Source organism: Leptidea sinapis, chromosome 33 (genome assembly GCF_905404315.1).
Source record: "Leptidea sinapis chromosome 33, ilLepSina1.1, whole genome shotgun sequence".
NCBI classification, from domain to species: domain Eukaryota; kingdom Metazoa; phylum Arthropoda; class Insecta; order Lepidoptera; family Pieridae; genus Leptidea; species Leptidea sinapis.
This window is the reverse complement of record NC_066297.1, coordinates 7,495,938-7,517,215: the sequence shown is the minus strand read 5'-3', so window position 1 is coordinate 7,517,215 and position 21,278 is coordinate 7,495,938. Positions and strand designations below refer to the sequence as shown.

Genomic DNA, 21,278 nt, shown 5'->3' with positions numbered 1-21,278 from the left:
GATGTGGTTTGAATAAAAGATCGGGGAAAAAGTCTTTTCGCGTATATTATGTTTAAACTTATAATTAAATCTCATTGGCCATATTATATTTGTACCTGACTGGATTTGATGACATTAAAAAGGATATATTTAAAACAACCAAAATAATAGTCATAAAATAGAGGTCTAACCTACATCAAGAAATTTTCTGCCCATAAACCTAATGCATATGTCTACAGTGCCTAACGGGAGTTTTTCTTGTAATCTTATATATAAAATTCTCGTGTCACAATGTTCGTTCCCGTACTCCTCCGAAACGGCTTGACCGATTCTCATGAAATTTTGTGAGCATATTGAGTAGGTCTGAGAATCGGCCAACATCTATTTTTCATACGCCTAAATGTTAAGGGTGGTCCACACGATTTTTTTTTAAATTTTTTTGACATATTTTTTAAAATTTGTTTGATTATGAGTCAGCATTAAAAAATACACACAACTTCAAATTTTCACCCATCTACGATCAACAGTTACTTTTGTATCGCGATTTTAATATCGGCAATACAACGTTTGCTGGGTCAGCTAGTAATATATATTTATTCAAACAAAATAAAACTTATATCTATATTTACAATACTATAATTACATCAAATTAAAACTATCACTACGGGGAAGCGTACCGTACCGAAGCGAACCATCGCCTCGGTAGAGAAGCACCGTGCTCAAGCAAGGTGCTTCTCTCCCAAAAGCATATTGAAGACGAGCGCCACAGTCTTGCAGAGAAAGAGAACTTTTGAAAATCATTAAAAATCATCGCTCTAAAATCTCACCATTGCCCTCTGAGCGATGGAGAGGGCTATGCTCGGAGTTTCCCTGCGAGATCAAATTAGAAATGAGGAGATCCGTAGGAGAAACCAAAGTTACAGACATAGCGTAAATTATTGCGAAACTGAAGTCGCAGTGGGCAGGGCACATAGTTGACGGACAGATGACCGTTGAGGCAGTAAAGTCCTCAAATGGCGACCACGTCGGTACGGCACTTCTTCCGGTGAAGATGCAGTGATGGTAAGCCCCCCACAAGATGGACCGAAGATCTGGTCAAGATCGCCGGAATACGTTGGATGAGGGCAGCACAAGACCGATCGTTGTGGTGATCTTTGGGGGACGCCTTTGTCCAGCAGTGGACGTCTGCCGGCTGATGATGATGGTGATGATGATGTCATAAAGAAATACACTTGGAGATAGAGAGCAATTTGATACAATTTATTTTAAAATGAACGATTAAAATATTGTTTCAATATATGTGTTTTTGAAAAAAAAGTATGTTTCCCTCAAATCGGGCTTAGGAAGTTTAACTTGAAAAAATAAAATTTTTTTTTGCTGGATATCAGAATGAAACACTAATTATGGTTTTTTTTGTGCAACAAGTAAATTAGTTTCTCAGTCACATCAATCAGGTTACTGATAATCAGCGTTGCGTTGGCTTCATGCCTTTCAAAAGCACTCACTACCCCAAAGTAGGTACTTTTTAATTTGTATCTTATATAGTACTTATCATAATTATAATATACTTTGTATTACTCATGCGGGAAAAGTCTTGGCACGCAAATTATACTTGGCACCCGCATATTTAGATAAAATTGCTAAAATAAATAAAATAATAACAAAAAAAAAACACAATCGAAATATCAAAACTGAATTAAGGTTGACACGTCTGACAGTTTAATATAATAAATGAAATCTTATATCTTGTATATATATAATCTGAATCTCGGAAACGGCTTCAAGGATTTTCATAAAATTAAGTATGCAGGGGATTTCGGGGGTGATAAATCGATCTAGCTAGGTTTCAATTAAAAAAAAATGGTTTTATCCATGTTTGAATGAGAAACAGCTACAATAACATTAGAATACAAAGGTAAATTTCGCCACTATATACAAGACTATTATAGCTCAGATGGGACATTGGGTGATCCGGAAAGCAGAAGACCCCGGTTCGAATCCAGATGTCCTATTAGTTTTTTTTTTTGTTCAAGTTTTGTACGTTCTTAAAAATCCGAGCAAGGCTCGGTCGTCCGGATATTTATAATTTAAGTTACAAAAGTTTTCAACGAAGGAGTCCGAAATAATACATAAATCGTCGCATTTGTAATACATAATAGTATGTGCGACTCATGCGACCATAGACAACGTCGCACGAGTTGCACAATATACTATTACATTTAGTGATTTTGGAAATTTTGATATATTTTGTTTCTGTTATTATAAAGTTTTCGTTTACTCATTCATTCAAGTGTTTAAGTGCGGGAAAGTCGAGCCTGTTAGTCAACATTACTTGAAAGATTCGTCTATGATCTCGCTTCCTAGCTTCAGCCTCTGTCATCACACCGAAGTCTTCTTCCTCATATGCCAGCACCATGTCAATTCTGCGTCTACCATCTCTGAACATCAAGGAATCTGGATCAAGACCCTGGAACATCAGTGGGTTTATTTGTAGCTGTACATAGACAAATATGGGGTCAGCCCCTGGGTGGAAAAAAGAATAGATACGTCCAAGATAAAGGGTGACTGGGCGAGGGACATATACTAGAAATAAGGGATTGCTTGTAACTAATTTCAGTAGGCTTCATAAGGTACATAATAAGCTTTAAGGGTAAATGTTAATAATAAAGTCCCAGCCACTTTTCAGGCAATATCTATAAATAAATTTGAATGTTTTATTAAAAAATGGCTCTGTCGTATATCCTTCTACTCCACAGCTGAATATCTAAGTGATCCGACAGCTTGGGACTAGATTATGATTATTTTATAGCAGTAACAACGACAGTACAATATTGTATATTTAAAAAAGTTAAATCAAATTAAAAAAGGACGCTAAAAATACTGCGAGTGCTTTTGCTCCATTTCTTCTCTCTTAGCGCATCATTTGTTTGCAAAACATTTAATTGATATCAAGAGTATTCGAAAGGCATCAATTTGCCTTTTACGGCCTTTAAATTAGAGCATACTTTTAAGTTTAAATATATTTACCACTGATTTTTCTTTCGGTTTTACTGCAAATACTACTGAACCGTTCGGAATAATTATTAATATTGTCTGAATCCATGTTTCAGCGAGTTTCAGAGAACGTTTTAGTATATATTTGTTGGTGATTACTTATCTGGAACCTATATTATTTTGACTTAGAAATACCTTTATTAAAATACTAATAATTCAGCAATGAAATTTCATTACATATGACTCTCATGAGAATCTTTTCGTGAGAATCTTGAAGTACTTTCGAGAGGTGAGTGACTGCAGAGCAAAAGAGTTGACCCACTGTTTATATTTTTACATATTGTATTGCTCTCATAGCTGGTGTCTGGCGCACCCCAGTATTAGCTCTATCTATTGCAACACTTGATTGTAAAATGGCTAAAAAAGAGTAAGAATGACTTACTTCTGCACTTATCTCTCCAATAATATCATGTTTTTCATTTCCTTCGCCGTTGTTTGGGGTCGAATGTTTTCTCTCTTTGGCACTCGGGGTATTTTTAGTTTCCATGTCATTAGACTGAAAATGTAACAATAATTTTAATATAATAATGTCAATGCATCTTAGTGGCGCACTGATTACGAATATTAATCAAATGTCTATTATTTCAGATGCCTCAATGAAGTCCTCCTATTCGACCGATTTTTTGATAAAATAAGAGAATAAAGAAGGGTACGGGTGGGTTATCTGATGGTAAATGACCAGCCTACGGTCTCTTACCAGAGCAGTATAAATACAGGAGTGTAGCCGGACTTTCAGTAAGATTCACGTGAAGCTCATTCTACAGTTTGACTGAATTTGGGTGGAAACTTCAATGTCAAGGTTCGCGAAGCAGTTAGGTATATATAGATGGTGATGATGATAATCTATTTTGTGGTATATGATGCGATTTTGTAAATCGTTGGCAGTAATCTGGACCACGTACCGGAAGACGCAGTGTTGTTAGGCCCCGACAAGATGGACCGACGATCTAGTCAAGATCGCCGGAATTCGTTTGATGAGGGCAGCGCAGGACCGATCGTCGTGTAAATCTTTTGGGGGAGGCCTTTGTCTAGCAGTGGACGTCTTCCGGCTGATAATGATGATGATGATGATGATGAAATAAGGTTGTGCTATGCTTTAAGATTTAGCTTTTTAAGTTTATCTATTATCATTCTTAAAAATATGCGAATTTGTAACGTAAAACTTTTTTTGTAAACGTCACTACAATAATGTCACAGGATGATATTTTAATTATAATATCATTGTACTCTCAGATTGGTCTCCGTTGCGCTCCAACTAGATATTGCAGGCGTATTCGCAAAGTAATTCAACTTGGGCGTCATCGAGCCTTTATTTATTTGAAACTAGCTGACCCGGCAGACTTCGTACTGCATCATTCGATAAATAAAAGACCTAAACGTGCATAAAATAAAGGTAAAACAAACAAAAGGAATCTTTTATTTCTAAAACAAAATAAAACACTAAACTAAAACAAATGCAAAGAAATGCTTGGTATTAATGAAATTTTATTATTATTTTCAACACATGATGTTGCTCACGTAAAAAACAGAGTTTTCCTGAAATACTGGCTATTTATAAGATTTCAATTTGATATTGACAGACACACACAGTTATGATACCGACTGTTAAACAATTAAAAGCTTTCTGATAAACTATTTATATTAAACTATATTTCGGAACGACGGGGGACATTATCAAAGGAAAATCAAAGTTGTTGTTTTAATTTAATTCTTAATTCTTTATTTGTTCAACCTCTTAAACCTTCCCTGGACTTCCACAAATAATTCAAGACCTAAATTTGCCAAATCGGTCCAGCCGTTCTCGAGTTTTAGCGAGACTAACGAAAAGCAATCCATTTTTATATAATACATAGATTAAAATAACACGAGCGTTTGTTACAAATTTTGAAAGATGTCATTGAGTGTCAAGATGCCACGCACACAAACATCTAATAGTTGCCGTAAAGCTATTGTTCTTAGATAGTGCGGTATCTAGTTTGAACGCAGCGGAGACCAACCCTTAATCTAAGAGTGTGCTATATACGTGGTGAATAAATGCACTATTATAGAGATTCCATTAAATCAATTAAAGTCTCATCTGTCATCAATTGGACAATTAACAGACTTAAGCTCGATAGTCGAAACACTTACATGATTAGGTATAGGTGTTCCTGGCAAGGCTGGCGTGTCCCTAAACTTAGGCAAGAAGGCCCCAGCTGCTGACGTAACGTTCCTAACAAGCCTCCAACCCTTCAGCTTTCTTTCCTCAGAACTATCGCGAGAATGAGTTTGAATGTCATCCCGAAGGGAAATCTAGAAATTTAAACGACAAATTAAAATATTCTACAAATATGTAATGGGTTTTTTAATAGAAGAAGAGGATGAGCGTACAGTTCACCTGATGTTCAGTGATCACCACCTTCATTCACCTACAACATAAGAGAAGTCACAGGAACGTTGCAGGCCTATTAGAAAAGTGAATGCGGTTTCAATAAAATTCAATACGCGAGATCGGGTGAAACAATTCTTCAGTCTCTACGAAACGACAAATCCGAAGATGAGAGCAATAGTCCAGTATGTGGCCTAACCTGCGCTTTGCTGCGCGCTGGAATGTCACCCGCCTGGAAGTATTCAAGCTTACGTACGCAAGAAGATGGAGAGCAGGGAGATAAAAGAAATAGGTGATAGCCGAATCCCAGCTTTCACCTTTTATTGGGTTCGGATGGACAATTTATCAGCAACTTTCGCTTAGCCCTTTCAAGTCAATGTTTTGGCATTTCTTATTTCCGAGGGTAGATTGTTATATTTCTCAGTCCCCTCAAAGGTTGTTCTGTCTGTCTGTTCTCTATAATTACTTCTCTGTATTAGCAGCTCAATATTGGCTCTTCGAGTTACAATTCTGGTTTAATCCATTTTTCAAAGAAGGGTGTCTTAGTATGATTTTTTTTTAAATCTTGTAAATGAGTGAGCATGTAGTGTGTGTGTATAATAATTGTCTTATTGTCATAATTTTGTGTCTGTGTAGATTTTTTTTTAGTTGAAGTTAAGTAGTGATAAAGAAACAATTGCCTTACTAGTCTATTTTGTGCTGTCTGTAGTTTAACTAATTTCGACTCTGAAGCATATGACTCAAATTCTAGAAAATACTTTAATTTTTTACCTTTCCAGCTAGCTCCATAACTGGTGTACTCTAAAAAATAACAAGAATTATTTAGTTGATTGGTTTTCGATTAGATTTGATAAAAATAAATTTGTAATAACTCATTATAATGAAGTGCCCTTTCTATCAACAGTTACAAATGCTTTCCGAGTTAAAAATGATGAAATATTAAAATCTAAGTCACCAATGAATTACTATTTGCAAATGTAATGGCGTAAAGTTTTTCAAAAAACTTTAGGGGTGTGTCGTTCCCTAAAGAATAGTTGAGGGAAGCATTGACTAGTCAATACGTCATGCTCGCAAACGGGCACATGCAAGATTATTCTCTCATGGGAAATTCTTCTTTACAAAGGCAGATAGAGTTTTTCACTTGTTGAGCGTGAAAATCTACCTACCATTTCACATGGTTAGGAGATATATCATGTGTAAAATAAAAATCAAAACTATTACAAGATATGAAATTATTATTTTGATCTAAATAATCTATACACACGTTTTTATGTAAAGATATCTTTAAAGATTTGTTAACAGGTTAAAACATTACAAAAAATAACATTCTGCAAAAGTAGTGACTCAGCATCCCTAGTGGAGAGAACTAAAGTGATTTTTAATTAAACTGAAATATGAGAAAAGTATGCCTTAAAAGTAAAACAAATATACTGATCAGATTTAATTTTTTAATTGTTTAAAATTATTTTCTATTCAACTTTGCGATATTTGACTCTTCCAGATTCAATTTAGATTGTGTTGAAGTCAAGTTCAGGCAATGGTGTTACATGAGCGAAAAAGGTTTCTTTCTTACTATATATTTATTACCACGGTTAAAATTATAGCCTTTCTCAGCTCTTACGAAAAACCGCAGCAGTGGTCCAATCATTAAGGCAAGAAATCATCAGAGTTAAAAGTAATTAATTAATTACTGTTACAATTTCACCCTGAGCTTCGGCGAGGCGACTTAAGGCATTTACCAAAGGGCTCTTCTGCACAGGCTGTCGGCTAGATTATGGGTACCACAACGGTGCCTCTTTCTTCTGTGAAGCAGTAATGTATATTATTGTGTTTCAATCTGAAAGGCTCCGTTGCTATTCAAATTACTGGGCAAATGAGACTAAATATCGTATCTTATCTAAGACTAATTGACCAAAGTTAAGATTAAGCCCAGTGTACTTAAAATTTATTGCGAAATTAGTTCCATAAGGCATCGCTACGGCTTAAACTACAAGGTGTTTACGTAGTTGCGCCTCAAAAATTTTTTAATTTATACAATACCTTGTTAGCAGGACTTTCAATGATGTTAGCCAAAGCTGAACCAAACGTATTATCGGAGACCAGACTATCAGCTGACTTCCATGTGGCTTCGTGCAATGGAGTTCCAGGTAACGCCAGTTCCTGGCTTCGCCGTCGAAATTCCTGATTTAAATATATGATAAAATATACATATGGCGTAGGGTTTAATTCATTCATTCAAATATACAAAGAAAAATTTTAATAATGGTGTTTTGAGGTAAGATGTTATAATAATAAATAATAGGTAATATATAAGACGTAAGTTCCTTAAAAAGCGGAGTCGGACTCGCCCATGAAGGGTTCCGTAGCAGCAAGTAACATAGTTCTTGTAGTTCGTTGTAACGATTTTTGGCGTATTAAAAGAAACTATTTACTAGATCTCTTTCAAACCAATTTTCAGTGGAAATTTGCATGGTAATGTAGATCATATATTTTTTTAGTTTTATCACTCTCTTATTTTAGAAGTAACAGGGGGATTACACATTTTTTACCACTTTAGAAGTGCCTCTCGCGCAAAGCATTTAGTTTAGAAAAAAAAAATATTGTTCCGTTTTTTGCCATTTGGCTACGGAACCCTAAAGCTCAGTCTTGTGGTGTCATGTTTTATTATCTTCGATGATTTATTCACAGAAGAACAAAAATATATTTGGTTGCTCATAAAATAGTTACCAGATAGTCATTGGCATCAGAACTGAGGTCCGTCTTGTTGGTTGAGCTGAAGCTATCTTCATTCCAAGCGTTGTTGACCGTAACTGATGCTGTTGGAGGTTCAGAGTTGGTGCCATCTGTTTCAGTAAAATCATATTAAGCAATGGTTTTCCGTTAATACGCAATACGAAAATAGCCATGTTTTCCCAGTTCCCTGGATACCAAAAGTACTTTGTAATCTATAATAATATTATAAAGCTGCAGTGTTTGTTTGTTTGTTTGAACGCGCTAATCTCTGGTAATACTGGTCCGATTTGAATGATTCTTTCAGTGTTGGGTAGTCCATTTATCGAGGAAGGCTATAGGCTATGGATCCCCTATTTTTTTTTTCAAAATTAGGGATCCGTAATAAAATTGCTATTTTGTAACACAAGGTGTAAAAACGAAAACCTATTTAGGCGTGCGCTGCAAAATTTAGATGCGAGTGCTTTGTTAAACGGAGAGGTAATAAAACCGGTGGAATCTGCTATATTTTTGGTATTACTCTGGATTCCAGATAAGAATGGGGCATATTGAACGATTGGCTAATGAACTTAGTTCTGACCACAAATTGGGAATGACCACACTCGGGCTATTAAATAATACATGTTTTTGTACGATTTTACATTTTTACCATATTTTTAACTATGTAGAGGCGCAATTGATTTAGTTATAAGTATGAGTGTGTAACCAGTAATTGGTATCTAGTAAGTATATTACTGACTGCTCCGTCGTTTAATAAAATATTTGCGAAATTATACTGGTGTTTTCCAAACCCTTCTGTACCCTTTTACTCGTAACCATATGTAGGTCAGTAAGTTGTGTTGCGTTGCAGATCTCCCAGGAATAATCTAATAGGAATTAGTAACTGTGACTTAGTCGAATATTTTAAGTACTTTATGTTTTACTGTATTTTATGTTTTTAATTTTGACTTGTAACTAGTTTCTAGTTTGATGACTTCCTTATATTTACTTATTCTAAATATTTCATACCTTCTCTTAGTCGCTCTCTTTTAGCTCTTCCCCCGTCGTCGCTATTCCTCCTAGACGATGCTTCACTCTGACTTCTAAGTCTCTCACTCTCAAATGTCACTCTATCCAAGGTAGGCTCCAACCTTCCCACCATTCCCAGCTTATCAAGTCCCTGATTCAACCTCTGCAGAGCTCTGGCGTTCAGTCGGCTGATCACGTTTTTGACTGTCACATGGGAGTCTTCATCTTCCATGTTTTATTCTGCAATAAATAATAAAAGTATTTATTGTTTCTTTTGACCATTGAGCTATTATGTACTTAAAGTTCTTTCTTAAAACGTATTTAATTACCACGGCTTGTCGTGAGATTATTATCAAGGGCTGGCAAGGCTTGGGACTGGTTTTAATTTAAACGATTATTGCTCGCTAAAAACGGTTTGTATCTATTATTTCGTTACGAGTGTTAACGTTATCGGAATTCTTTTGTATAAGCCTTTTTATTCCGCAAAGGTTGAAGGAGACGAAGATCAACAGGTACGCTCGTTTCATGTTGTATTTAAACAGATATTGGGTAAATATCACGAAAATTTAAACTGTGTTCTGACACATGATTCGGCTGTTAAACAACCATTCTACCGTTATTTAACAAAACCATTTTGATGAACTTTAATAACTAAAAAACCCGAAAATTTGTGGAAAAATAGGGACGTAAAAGCCACAAACACCACGCTCGTGCGAACGCGCCCACATTTTTAATATGTCGCCCAAACACGGACATTGCGAGAAGTTGGTTTAAAATAAATTGAGAGAATATATAAAGTAATGACTATATAAAGTCTCGGAATGGGGTCGACAAAAAGTCAAGTTAGTAGTTAAATTTTAGTTTACGTTTAAAATTTCCCTTTGTCGTATCCCCTCAATTCGAGATCACTCCTCTAACTATTCTCTCTAATTCACTTTCATGGTCATTTGAAAGAGAACTCCTAATTGGCCTCTAAAAACATTGTTTGTACTTAATAATGCGAGACAGTACTTTACTATAAGCCACCGCCTACAACTATTTTTTTATATAATTTGATCTCCAATCAGTCTCAAGACTATAAGCGGATGAGTTGGGTGAATATGTAAATTAAAACAAATTTAAGTAAGTTTGAACAAAATGGTCAAATTGTAAGTAAAGGCATTTTAGTGAGTATCGTATATGTAGATGAGCAATATCTTTTGTTATTTGGTAGAATTCTCGTGACAGGCATCGTCATGCTCGCTGCCACTGCTTGAGACGGCGAAGTGGTGCGGGTCCCATACCCTTCTTGGTTGAGGGAGGCGATTCCTGGTCCATGCGTCATGCTCGTGGAAAATATTTAAGCAAACAGAAACTACAAAATAATTTCGCCATATAAAATGCGCTCGATTGATCAATGCCGCACGTAGCAACTCGTCCCATGTCTTTCTTCCAATACTTTGGATGAGGTCGGTGAATTAATTAAATTATTTACTTAATAGTATAATTTCGCCGATGTTTACAATATTCGGTAAAAATACCTCCATTATACACGCAAGGAAAGTTAATATTGATTGCTCGGCCGTGTGATTGTAACATATTTCCAATGTGAACAGACTGAGGGTAGTTTAATATTTAATGTATCGTATCAGATCGATATTAGATACAAGATGGTGACACACTTACATGTGAAAGTCGGTAATAGACTTTCGATTACATATAGATAAAGCGTGCAAGAGGAAAGGACATCTGTAACGGAAACACAGCAGGTTGGAAAAGGACAGTAAATCTGTTGTTACTGTAACCAATTATGATTGACTAGCTCTTTAGTATTTCTAGCATAAAACCACTAGCTAACGCACACATTGATAAATCAAAATTGGTCACGCATTACCGGGCTGTTAGGTTGTCTGTCCATTTTTTTATTTTTGTCACGTTCAGCTATATACTTATACAGCTAATTACAATGTAGTGTCGCTCAGGATTTTTGAAAAACCCAAACATTCGGAGCGGCACAACAATTGCACTCATCAACTTGAGACATAAGATGTTAAGTCTCATTTGCCAAGTATTCTCACTAGCTACGGCGCCCTTCCGACCGAAACACAGTAATGTTTACACATTACTGCTTCACGGCAGAAAAAGGCGCCGTTGTGGTACCGATAACCTGGCCGGCATCCTGTGCAAAGAAGCCTTCCACTGGTATATATGCTAGTATGTTATAAGTCTATGGTAACGGCAGTTCCTACACAAAGGGAGTAAAAGGGAGGCAACCTGGCCTGTTGTCATGCGATGCCTAACAGCAAGAGGTTCTATCTAGTCGTATAAATTATTTAAGCATGTATATGCACAATAAAGTTTTATTCCCAAATACGGGTTTAGGTTACAGGATAAGTTTTATCTAACACCTACATATTGTAGTTATGGTAGTTTAAAAAGTTATAAATTATTTTTAATTGGAGTTAGGTTAGAAAACTATTTATTTTCAATAATATGTTGTGGTAAAAGTCTTTTCGTATATTGGTAATATGTATAAACTTGTAATTAAACCTCTTTGGGTGAAATTTGAAAGCTTTGAAATGAGAATGATTTTAGTTTAGTTTTATGTATTTAGAGCATTGGTTACAAGACCATCAGCTCAAACCAAAATGCAATACAAAAGAATATTTAAATCATTTTTCAACATACTTCTTTACAAGAAAAACCCCCTTTAAGTGAATGGGCAAAATCAAATATTCCGGACTGAAATAAAATCGTAATCGAGACATTAGAACGGTTCAATTAAAGAAACAGTTTAGTACAATATTGCTTTGAGCTATTTTCATTATGTCAAAATGAGATACTGCAATGAAGAAATGAAAAAAAAATACATTATTTTAAAATTAAAAAATAATAATTAAAAATGAAACGCTAACCGCGAACAAAATGTGACGTTTATGCAGTTTCAGTAACAGTTGTTTTACGGCCGCTTTCAATAACCTATCTATCCTTAGTTTAACTAACGGATACATTGCTGTCACCGTTTAATGACAAGATCTTATCTATTCATAGTTACGTCCAATATAGTTATAGTTCAATGCTGTCTGTCAATAGGTTATTGAAATGTAAGTAATCGTAAAAGGATAGATTTGTCTACCTCTAGTAAGTTAAACTAAGGATAGATAATTTATTGAAAACGGCCGTTAAGCGTTTATATTACTCATGTGGGAAAAGTAGTGTCTTGGCGCTCGCTGTTGCGGTTGAAAAAGAGCCGTTTGAACATTTATAAATTACGTGCGAAAAGTTGACTTATCGCATGCAAATTTCGAAATATAAAAACTGAATTGAGATTGACGCGTCTGACAGTTTAAAAACGAATATAGAGCCGGAAATAATACATAAATCGTCGCATTTGTAATACAAATTAGTATGTGCAATATACTGCTTCAATCCCGGAATTTAGATGTCAAAGCTGCACCTCGCTCTAGTCTAGCTGTATTACGGACAAGATCGGCATAATGTAGTTACGACATAGCTGACGAACTGGGAATTGACCATAAAACAGCTTTGACCACTTACTGAAAGGAACTAATTAACTCACTTATGTTTTTTAAAAAATCCGAACTCTTTTCAAGTCATCGATAACTGGTGATGAAAAGTGGCTCAACTAGGAGGAAAAAATCCGAAAAGGGTCGTGGTCAAAGGTCGGTTAAGCTTCACAGACTGTAGCAAAACCCGGGTTAATTTGCAATAAGGCATTGTTCATTATGAGCTTTTACTGCCACGCAGCACCATCGATCACTACTGCCAACAACTGATGATATTACATGAGATCAAGAAGTTGAAAGAAAACCTCTGGAATTGATCAAAAGAAAAGAAAGGTCTTTCGTTACAAAAACGCTAAACCACAAACATCTTTTGCCCCTCAGCAAAAATTTAAAATTTGTCTGTAAGGTATTATTGCATAAAACATATACCTTGCCTTCTTACCTTCAGATTTGCACCTATTTCGGTCTCTTCAGAATTTCATGCCTTACTTGCCCTGTGCTTCCCCGGGGCATAAAAAGAATAAGTAAGTTCCAGGTGTCGTAAGAGGCGACAAAAGGCATTTAGCAGAGGGAGGCTCCCTTGCACAATATGCCGGCTAAAGTGTTTCGGTCTGAAGGGTGTCGTCGCTATTGTAATTATGTCTCAAGGTGACGAGCACAATTGTAATGCCGCTCAAAATTGTTGGGTTTTTTAAGAATCCTGAGCGGCATTGCTTTATAATAGGCAGGGCATATCAATTACCATCAGCTGAACGTTCTGCTATCTTCTACATCAAGAGAGGACAGCCAAAACTACTTGTCGCGTTTTTGATTAGAAGTCTCAAAATTTCTACAGCAATGGGGGGAGCATATTATGTTTCGTCTAAATGATGCCAAAAAGACACCAAACATATTATTATATACTGTTCTTAAAAGTAAATAAACTTTGAAAAATCATACGTTTCCATGTAAAATATACCAAGAAAGCCTAAAAGCGAAGGCCCAACCTATGATTATTATTTCTTTGTATTTCCACTCACTTTTGGAGATTTTGGCTGGCACATTTCATGAATCCGCCATTTTTCTTTGCATGCAATTTCAAAATCTACATCAAAATGTTTTTATTTAACCCATGGTAGCGAAACGAGTCGCGTTAGAAGATTCGCAACACCCGAATTTTGATATTTGATATGGATAAGATACAAGTAGTTAAACCTATTATAATTTAACTTGACCAAGTCCCACGTCAGAACATTAAACGTTATTACAAAAACAACATAGAAACTCCTTGGAACGCGTCGTTCTAAATTTAACCAAGCGTTGTTTATTGATTGCTTTGGATGTCCTATATTGATGACATTCGTGTCGTTGTCCACTTAAATCATTATCGTATATATAAGCATACATATACCACACATACAGTATGCCATTAACTTGTTGATCTAGCTACAAACTACTTTCACGCGGCGATATGAAAGGATTATAATATTATTTTCAATCGATTCCAATACAGGAGATTCCTTATTTAATGTACTTTTAACCGACTTCAAAAAGGAGGAGGTTCTCAATTCGATAGTATTTTTTTATGTTTGTTACCTCAGAACTGTCGAGTAGGTGAACCGATTTTGATGATTCTTTTTTTATTTGAAAGCTGATGCTTCGCGTGTGGTCCCAGTTGTGACAGTGGCCAGGTCCATGAGAAAACCATATAAGTCTTAAATTTGCATCAAGCATGTGCGCGACAAATGGACGAATAACTCAATATTACGGCAACCGATTTTAATAATTCTATTTTTATTGGAATGGATGTACTTCAAGAGTAGTTTGGTGAGAGTTTGGTTAGATTCTCATCATGGGATCCATGACAAATTAACGGAACTCTTCAATTCTTCGATACTCGGCCGAATCAAAAGATTATTTATTTATTGTTTATTTATTTATTTATTTATTTATTTATTTATTGCAAAACAAACAGCTTAAGTTATATACACATTGTAACACATATTTTATATTACACAAGCCAATAAAGTTTCCACTTAAATATAAACAAAGTAGGAGTGAATATAATACAAAATTAACGATTTGATATACAATTAAACATAAGGCGAAACAAGTACACAAAAATACAAATGAAACAATATTTCTCAAATTTATCGGTTGGACATAATATGTTAAGGATGTTTAAGATATTCTTTAATTTTTTTAGTAAAAGTTCGATAGCTGCTATGAAAAATGTCTAAGTGACTATAATCTTATATCTTTAAACGAGCAATTCTGGCATATATATATATATATATATATCTATAATCTGAATCTCGGAAACTGCTCCAACGATTTTCATAAAATTAATTATGCAGGGGATTTCGGGGGTGATAAATCGATCTAGCTAGCTAGCCACTATATTCAAGACTATTATAGCTCAGATGGGACATTGGGTGATCCGGAAAGCAGAAGACCCCGGTTCGAATCCAGATGTCCTATTAGTTTTTTTTTGTTCAAGTTTTGTACATTCTTAAAAATCCGAGCAAGGCTCGGTCGTCCGGATATTTATTATTATAAGTGTTGCATGCTCTTATAATAAAACAATTGCTAGTATAATTAGTTCTACGAACAGGGATAAAGAATGTATCTATAGAACGTGTATAATGTTTTGGACAGTTAAGTTGAATGTTACTTAAAATACGATTGGAATCAATTAAGTCATGTAATATTTTATTATATGCTATGTCTAAGAATCAATAGATTAATATGCTATACATATATTTTAGGCACCTACTGTAACATCGTTATAGTCAAGTAATTGTCGTAGTCGAATGTGATAATCAATGGAACTCCTTAATGACTTACAGTACCTACCAAGACTCTTCGCAAGTCAAATTTCAAATTGTCCTCGAGGTAGAATTCCTCAGTACAGATTGGTGTTTCTCCCTGTTTTCTTTTTTTTATTTAATTAGTAGACTACACATATTAAGACAAATTAGTTAGTGTACTTCGGATTCACTAAAAATAAAAAAATAACCGACTAAAAAAACAATTTATCTCAAAACAATATAATATGCACTACAAAGTAAAAAAATTATTGCGAACACTTCTACAACTTTATAATCAACTGTTCTACTAATCCATTTTATGTAGATACGATCTATGTGTTTACTAAGCAAGAAGGTAAATATCTAGAACCTACCCACATCAAATCTAACTCAACATACCTATAAATAACAACAATGTTCAAAATATTTTTAAGAATTCTCTGAAATAGTAATATAATATTATATTCTTTATTACAACCAACAAAGGATCATAATGTGTTAGTAAAAAAGTAACTTAAAACCTAGTGTTAGTACAATATATCTTAAAATCCAATTCTTCCTAACCTAGGACAGGACCGACTTGTCAGCACATGTATCATAGAGCAGTGGTTCAGGTACTGACCGTCGAACCTGTGAGAAAATGCCCTCAGATTGGGGCTCGCCCAGACCCTACGAAATAGGGATGTGCACCGCTTAGGCATAGTCGCAAAAACAATCGACGCCCGCCTCAGCAAACATCCTCGACGAGCTGCAGTAGGTATAGTAGCAAAATGAAATGAAAAATATTAGACTACCCAAAAGTCAATAAAATTATTATTGCAATAGTAACTAGTTACAATTATTGTTATTTTTGCAGTGGGTGTCAGCCAAGGTTGGTTTATAACTACATACATAACTTTATAGGTGAGATGTGCTTGTGTAGTACGCGCATTCAAGAGGCGAGAGCGGGGCCACGGCGAAGTATCAAAATTATTGAAAACCGCACTGTGGAGGACACTCATCCAGATGGTAGCGATGATATGTATCTATCACATAAATGGCACTACTCGTGGCGGCGTCGTGGGTTGGGTCATTATCTTCCTTAAAATAATATGTACTAGGGACTATGTTTGGTCCATGCGGTATGCTCGGACGCTGCATGTGGTGCCTGGTCGTTCCTGTCTTCGGGGATGTTTATTTGTATAGGTAATGATAATATACCATTATAAGTAAGTAAGTTTAGTATCAATTACAAGAAAAGTTTAACAGAACATGTGGCACGTTAACGTCACACATTGTTCGAGACTGGCTCGAGCACGCCCACTTGGGCGTAGTATTAGTTGCCAAAGTTTGCAACTACGCCTGCGGTAGTAGTAGTTGGAGCGCAGCGGAGACCAATCCTTAATCTAAGTAAGTATAGAGTTTGCACGTCAAAAAATTTGGAAGTGTCATTTTTACATTTTTAAATACCAAAATTGCCAAATAAAACTTTAATAAAACCTAACCAAACATTTATAGCACATATTGGCAATCTTTTACGTCGAATACTTTACTTTCACCTCCTGGGACTAATTTGTTCGAAATGATAATCACGCGATGCTGTTTGCGACTAGCATGCCTTTGGCTTATTAAAAGTTTTTTCTAATTAACCTTCGGAGTACTTGGGACTTGTGTTTTTAACTCGTGCACCCTTACTTACGGTTTCACTTCATCAAATTCAAATATTTTTATTAAAACTACCATCCATACAGACCTGAGAAGAACGGACGCAAGCGGTTTTGTTTACTTTTTATGTACATATTTATACCTAACGAATATATTGACGATGCGCCGATCGGTAGTAGGTAATATTTTTAAAACAAGGCGAGAAATATGAGATCCGATATTTTATTTCGATGGCTCGCTACCGGGTCGCGACCCGGCAGATGGGAAACGCTGTTCTAGACAATTTGTATTATACTTCAGCTACCAATAAGTATCTTGTCACTCATAATATATATACTGAACCACAACGGATGAGAATTAAATAAATTTCAGTATATAATTTCCACAATACACAAGTTTTAAAATAAAAAAGAATTAATCTCTAACCCCCTTATTCATAATAGTCTGCTAACTTAAAGCATTGCTAATTCTCACTCTGTCTTCTTCTATTGACCTAAGTCAGAATTAAAAATAATACTCTGTAGTTAGCGGACCATTATGAATAAAAGGGTAATTATATAAAAATAATTTAATAATAATTAATTACACGTTATTTAACTAAATTATGCGGTATAATAATATTTTCATTGATTGTATTTAATACCTTTTTTATTTTTATTCTTTGTTTCTACAAATGTAAAATATCACGAAGATTTTTTTAAAGCTTGTTATTTATTACACCAAACAAGAATAACTTCTTGCTTCTTCATATGTTATATTAGTTTATGGTTAATATTAATTAGATATAAGAATATTCTATGATATCTTTCACATGTTTAACGCACAACGTTGACAGTTCCCGTGGTGAGATGTGGTACACATTAAATACGGACGCAGTCGCGGGTAGAAGCTAATATCTTATAAATCTCGTAGCTAGTTTCCTAACAGCCCACTTAAACGATATTTTATCGACAAAGTGCTTTCGTCGAACTGGCCACGTGCGTGCACTTCCAGTAAACAGTAAAATAGCTTTTCTGTATTTCAGTCACAAAACGAGCCAAGGACGATTTCAATACCAATTTTTTTTTCATTACTAGATCCTGCAGAAGTTACAACGAGTTGTTAAATGAAATAGACCTTTTCTACATCTAGCACCAAACTAAAAAGAACGTTATCTAATAAGTTCTTCCGGATTAAATAATTTCATAAGTGCGTACATACTAACAATAGTTTTATATTTAGATGAAAACCTTTAAGTACCTAGTCATCAATAATTTAAATTATTTCATAAGTTATCATTGTAAGCTAGCTGTAAGTTACCCAAATAATTGTATAAAAAAATATTATAATTTTTAAGGTTCCATATTGCCGCTGCGCAGAATTCTTTCTTATACTATATTAATTATCATTTTCATAATGTCTAGCATATCTTTTCAAATGCTCTCCGGGTAATCGAATTTGTGATCACTTTGATATCCACGATGGCCACTGTTTAAATTTCTGATTTCAAAAATATGGATATCGTTTCCATGTGTCACAAGGTTGTAGAGAACGAATTTGGGATCATTTTTGAAATTAAAGACGACTTCAAGCATTTCGGAGTAGCAAAATACGAATTTGGGATCATTTTCTAAATCAAACATGACTTCAAGGTTTTCGTCGCAGCAAAAAACGAATTTGGAATCATTTTTTAAGTCAAAGATGACTTCAAGGTTTTCGGAGCAGCAAAAAACGAATTTGGGATCATTTTTTAAATCAAAGATGACTTCAAGGTTTTCGGAGCAGCAAAAAACGAATTTGGGATCATTTTTAAAATCAAAGATCACTTCATAGTTTTCGGAGCAGCAACAAACGAATTTGGGATCATTTTTTAAATCAAAGATCACTTCAAGGTTTTCGGAGCGGCAACAAACGAATTTGGGATCATTTTTTAAATCAAAGATCACTTCAAGGTTTTTGGCGTAAGAAAAAAACGAATTTGAGAATATTTTTATTATGCCCGCCCTACACTCGAGGCGCGAAGGCCGAAACACGTGAAAAATGCGAGAGTTGATGGTTTCGCGCCTTCACGTTCGCGCCTCGCGCCGGTCCCTCGAATCGCCGCGTATACGAAATCGAAGCGAGCGCTGGTAGTGAATTTTACATTTTTCTTGTTACGTCATGTATTGATGTATACATAATATAATATATTTATATGTATTGTGGAAGAAACGCATAATGAAACACGTATTGAGAAATGATCAGTGATCGAAAACAATTGGAAATATATTTGTTTAAACAATCGAATGGCGCACTGTTTTGGTAATTAGTTCCAATATGTTTGTAAATATTTTATTTTACAACTTTCCCGGAGATTACCTTCTCATTCAAATCCCGATGGAGATCGCTGTTACGAATGTACCAAGGCGTTCACAATCTCCCTTTATACTTTATTCTTTGAAGCATTGTATGATTTGAATATTTGTTTGTTTGGTGCAGCCCCACAGCTGGATCCTATAAGTCCATACAGGCATAAGGACTTGCTTGTACAAAAAACTTTAATTTGTACTGACATCTTGGAGTGTCTTCCTAGAAGCCAGTACCTATTTTTGAAACGAAGAATTAATTCTCTTTGTTTCTTGTTAATGTAAACTGGCTCGTAATCTGGTTTCTTATTACTAAAGTTTTCATGAATAGATACTATACTAGTATACTTTTATTAAGTTTTATAATCTTCCAAGTGACCATGGAACTGAACGTCGCTCGATATATTGACGCCAAGTAGTTAGAGGAGTGATCTCGATTCGAGGCGGAAGCGACGAAAAAGGGAGATTTTTTTCTTGTGGAATTGTGGTTCTTACTTGTACCTAAATCACATCCTCAAGGCTTATGATCTTTAGAGGCGTAGTCCGTCAGGGGGCTCAAGTGGGCCCAAGCCTCTGCCTGGAGTATGAGGACTTTAGGGCGTTCTGCTCTCACTGTGGCATCCAATCCAGAAGAATGTGTTTATGATCTTTTTATTGGGAGAATCTGCATAGGCTGAGATCACTGACGGCTATTTTTGCCAAGTCACCTTTAAGCTTATAGTGCCCAGAGAGGAACCTATCATTTAGGGTCATACGTGACACGTATAAGGAGGTTGAGGTTCATGTGTCACGCGGGGGTCACAGAAAATCCGCGTTGCAACACACTCCTGTGGAAACACATGCTGAGTAGCTTCGTTTTTAAACACCACACGCTTATCATATTTGTATATTTTTAAGTTGATTCATTTTGTTATTTGCGTGTGTGTCGAAATATATGTTTTTTCTTTCTTTCTTTCTAAAAAAAGTCAAATTTATACAATTAACAATTTTCCACTTCGTAAAATCAACATTTGTGCAAAATGATGCAACAACAATACTGAAACGTTTTAACTTGCTACAGCAAGCTTAAAAAATGGACAAGTATGAGTTTGACTTGCACAAGTAGAATTTCGTACCATCTAACAAGATTTGACACTATGTAGTTTTAAAACTTTTGTTAAAGAAACATTTTTATGAATTCGACGTGGCGGCCATTTTAAAATTCACCATTTTGGATTTTATTATACTATTAAAGCAGCTATACACACTCGGTCAATGTCAGCTGTCTTTTTTTTATGGAATAGGAGGACAAGCGTACGGGTCACCTGTCTATATGGATACAGATATTGCACGAGTTGAACGCAGTCGGGGCCTGAACCCTGAGGTAAAGAGCGGTAGTATCTCCCCCGCTGTCGCACGTCTCGCCTCGCGCGTCTGTAGTGTAGTGTTGTGCCGTAGTCGTCGCATACCGTGTTATAACGTTAATACTAAAGTTGCGATCCCGTATTATCTTCTTGATTTCAATAATGACTGATCCGTATGCATCACGTTCCATTCAAATGTACCACCTATGTACCGACATCACGAAATCTCTGGGACCATAAGGCGTAGAGACTTGAAATTTGGTAGGAATATTCCTTTCGCCGAGTAGAGGTCAGATTTATTACGGATTTTACGAAATTCCACCCGCATGTTTTTTTTAATTGTGAACAGAACAAGGCCTTTCTGTCTTAAATAAAAGAGTCATCATTAAAGGCACTTTTAGAACAAACAAATGCAATCGACCTTTAACCTTCTCTAATTTTGAAGTCGTTTGAATAAAAAATTAAATTCCAAGCTTTCTGCGAGACACGCACAACAATTAATGTCTATTTTATTAGTGATCGGAAGCATATGG

At 35.4% G+C, this 21,278-nt stretch overlaps 1 protein-coding gene across 1 annotated transcript in view; it reads right to left on the bottom strand.

Annotated features, from left to right (window-relative positions):
• The window catches only part of LOC126974702 (anoctamin-4), a 47,275-nt gene that overhangs the window by 24,063 nt on the left and 1,934 nt on the right, over nt 1-21,278 (bottom strand). Inside the window, exons 2-8 of the mRNA XM_050822282.1 lie at nt 9,140-9,379; nt 8,129-8,244; nt 7,442-7,582; nt 6,173-6,202; nt 5,164-5,325; nt 3,416-3,529; nt 2,312-2,446 (exon numbers count right to left, since the gene is read on the bottom strand). Of these exons, the coding sequence (XP_050678239.1) occupies nt 2,312-2,446; nt 3,416-3,529; nt 5,164-5,325; nt 6,173-6,202; nt 7,442-7,582; nt 8,129-8,244; nt 9,140-9,371 (930 nt within the window). The 5' untranslated portion in view covers nt 9,372-9,379. The remainder of the gene's footprint in view (nt 1-2,311; nt 2,447-3,415; nt 3,530-5,163; nt 5,326-6,172; nt 6,203-7,441; nt 7,583-8,128; nt 8,245-9,139; nt 9,380-21,278) is intronic.